Source organism: Seriola lalandi, unplaced genomic scaffold (genome assembly GCF_002814215.2).
Source record: "Seriola lalandi dorsalis isolate HSWRI2012SDOR001 ecotype SW California unplaced genomic scaffold, Sedor1 jcf7180002054885, whole genome shotgun sequence".
Classification (NCBI taxonomy): Eukaryota; Metazoa; Chordata; class Actinopteri; order Carangiformes; family Carangidae; genus Seriola; species Seriola lalandi.
The window spans coordinates 2,243,743-2,246,242 of NW_019525437.1; the positions used below are offsets into that span (position 1 = coordinate 2,243,743).

A 2,500-nucleotide genomic window follows, 5' to 3' on the forward strand; every position below is an offset into this window, starting at 1 on the left:
GGGAGGGTTAATGGTGTATCAGATTCAGGTTCAATACTTCCTATCATTACTCACTGTACATCTCTGTATATGTGTGTGTGTGTCCTCACTCTGGCTCTGCTGTGTGTGTGTCAGTGTTGGCCGACAGACTGGAGCTGCTGGACAAACTCTCCACCTGAGTGGCGATGGCACTGATGTTGGTGTCCGCTACCACCTGAGACACACACACACACACACACACACACACACACACACACACACACACACACACACACACACACACAAAGAAAAGATAGTGCCAAATGCTTTAACAGAGTTTAATTTAAATAATTCAGCCTGTTAATAATGTGGCCAAAATAAAATGGCTCCTGTTCTGCAGTCCTTTTGATTTCAGTCATGATCCTGCTCTCCTCTTAATGGAAACTCTTTACATTTAAAACCAAACATCTAGAATGGATCATATCTTTCTCTGCCGAACTAACAGAACTACAAAAGTTAAGCAGAGACCCAATTAAAACACCTGGTTACAGACATCACTCTGGTATCTTAGTGGAACACATTCTTTAGGACGCAGGAAGAAGAATAGAGGCTGTTGTGTGCCTGTGTTTGTATGTGTATCTGCTGAAGGCTGATAAAAGCTCTATTAGCATGAAGGCCTGTCCTGGATGCAACAGCAAGCCTGCTGGACCACACTGATAACACACACACACACACACACACACACACACACACTCACAGGTGCAGGGATGTTCAGTCAGCAGTAACTAATATTACACCGGTTTATGAATCCTTGGTTTTTGGTTCTTAAAACCACAAATATATCTTCTTATGGATCAACACTTCAAAAAAAAAAAAAAAAATACAGAAGAAGAAGAAAATATGGAGCTTTAAAGTCATTGTAGACCGTACGTTTGTCTTTTTGTCCGACAGCAGGATTTATGTCTACTGATTTCACTGGAATTTGGTGGAAAGTAAAAAAAAAAAAATCTGTCTCATTGCAGATTCAGCTTCTGCACTTTTCCGAATGAGAACCAAACTAAGTCAGAAGCCAGATAAGGCTGGGATTTATTTGAAATTACTCTTTAAAACCTGTCTGATTAACAGTCATCATAATGACATGTCTTTGCAGTGCTGCTGTATTTCTATGATTTTATCCAGGATTATTCATTCCACACTTTTATTCATTCACTTTATTTACATCTCATCACATCAGGGGGCTCTTTAAAATGTTCTTCATTAATAAATGGACTGAAACAAAGACTATACTGAATTATCACTTTTTCTCTTGTGTGTGTGTGTGTGTGTGTGTGTGTGTGTGTTACCTGCAGGCTGATGTTTCCATAGCTGTTCTTCAACATGGTGACGACCTCACTGTGTGACAAACCCTCCAGAGACTGACCGTTAATACTGACTATCCTGTCGCCCACCTGAAAACACACACACATACACACATACACATACACAAACACACACACACACACAGTTAGACATACAGACATACATGTACAGACTAACACACTATCACACGCTCCCTCTACCTTGAGTCGGTGCGTCTTGGCGGCGACTCCGTTGGCCTGAATCATGGCAATGAAGATGGGGATGTCACCAAGCGGGCTGCCCTTCCCCCCTGCTATACTCACCCCGAGAGAGTCACTGACACCCTGAGAGGAGGGGGGCAAAGAGATGATGAGGGGGATTAGAGGGTGTGAGGGATTCTGTGTGCTGCTGATACCATCAAGTACAGAGGTCAGGGGTTAAAGGACCTGCAGACTGAGCCCAGTTAGAGCAAGATTAACATGAAGTGTGTGTGTGTGTGTGTGTGTGTGTGTGTGTGTGTGTGTGTGTGTGTGTGTGTGTGAGGACTTTACTCTTGTGATCTCCACTGTACGGATCCCTGCATCTGCCCCTGCACATACACAGACAAGGTTGATTGACATTTAACCAGTGAAAAAAAAAAAAAAAAATTTCTATCTGGTAAAAAAATTGATTGATCATTTAACTTCTAACCAACATGATCAATATCAGTTATTCTGATTATGGTTTTATGTCATGTAGATGTTCTCTACCTGCAGAGGAGGACGTGATATCAGGTGTGGGCTTCATGTTGCTAATAAGGGCCAGGGGCCCGGTGGAGGTTGTTGTCAGGGGGTCGGAGGTCGGGGGGTCGGATGAGGTTGGGGTCTGCATGAGGGGCGGAGCCACAACACCTGAGCTGTTCCCACTCACATGACTCATCTGTGAGAGAGAGAGTTTACATCCACACATACAGTCATCTGAGTTTGTTATTGGTTTGTTACCAGTTTGTTAAACAGGCTGTTTAAGTGTTTACATGTGAACAGACTGTTAACATGTCAAAAAAGTGTTTTCATGTCTAAGTAATTCCTAGTTAAGGAAAAAAGTTGCATTTACAGCAGTGAAAGAGATTTTACAGCAATAAGATTCTAATGTTTCCATGGAGACTGTAGCTTTGCTTCCATTAGCTTGTGATATCTGTGATCACTTTTGGGAGGGCTGATATTAA

The 2,500-nt window shown here is 42.4% G+C and overlaps 1 protein-coding gene across 1 annotated transcript in view; it reads right to left on the reverse strand.

Moving 5' to 3' along the window:
* patj (PATJ crumbs cell polarity complex component) overlaps positions 1-2,500 on the reverse strand; it is a 127,809-nt gene that overhangs the window by 6,662 nt on the left and 118,647 nt on the right. Inside the window, exons 42-46 of the mRNA XM_087179996.1 lie at positions 2,046-2,214; positions 1,848-1,885; positions 1,518-1,640; positions 1,302-1,406; positions 90-193 (exon numbers count right to left, since the gene is read on the reverse strand). Coding sequence (XP_087036122.1) covers positions 90-193; positions 1,302-1,406; positions 1,518-1,640; positions 1,848-1,885; positions 2,046-2,214 — 539 coding nt within the window. The remainder of the gene's footprint in view (positions 1-89; positions 194-1,301; positions 1,407-1,517; positions 1,641-1,847; positions 1,886-2,045; positions 2,215-2,500) is intronic.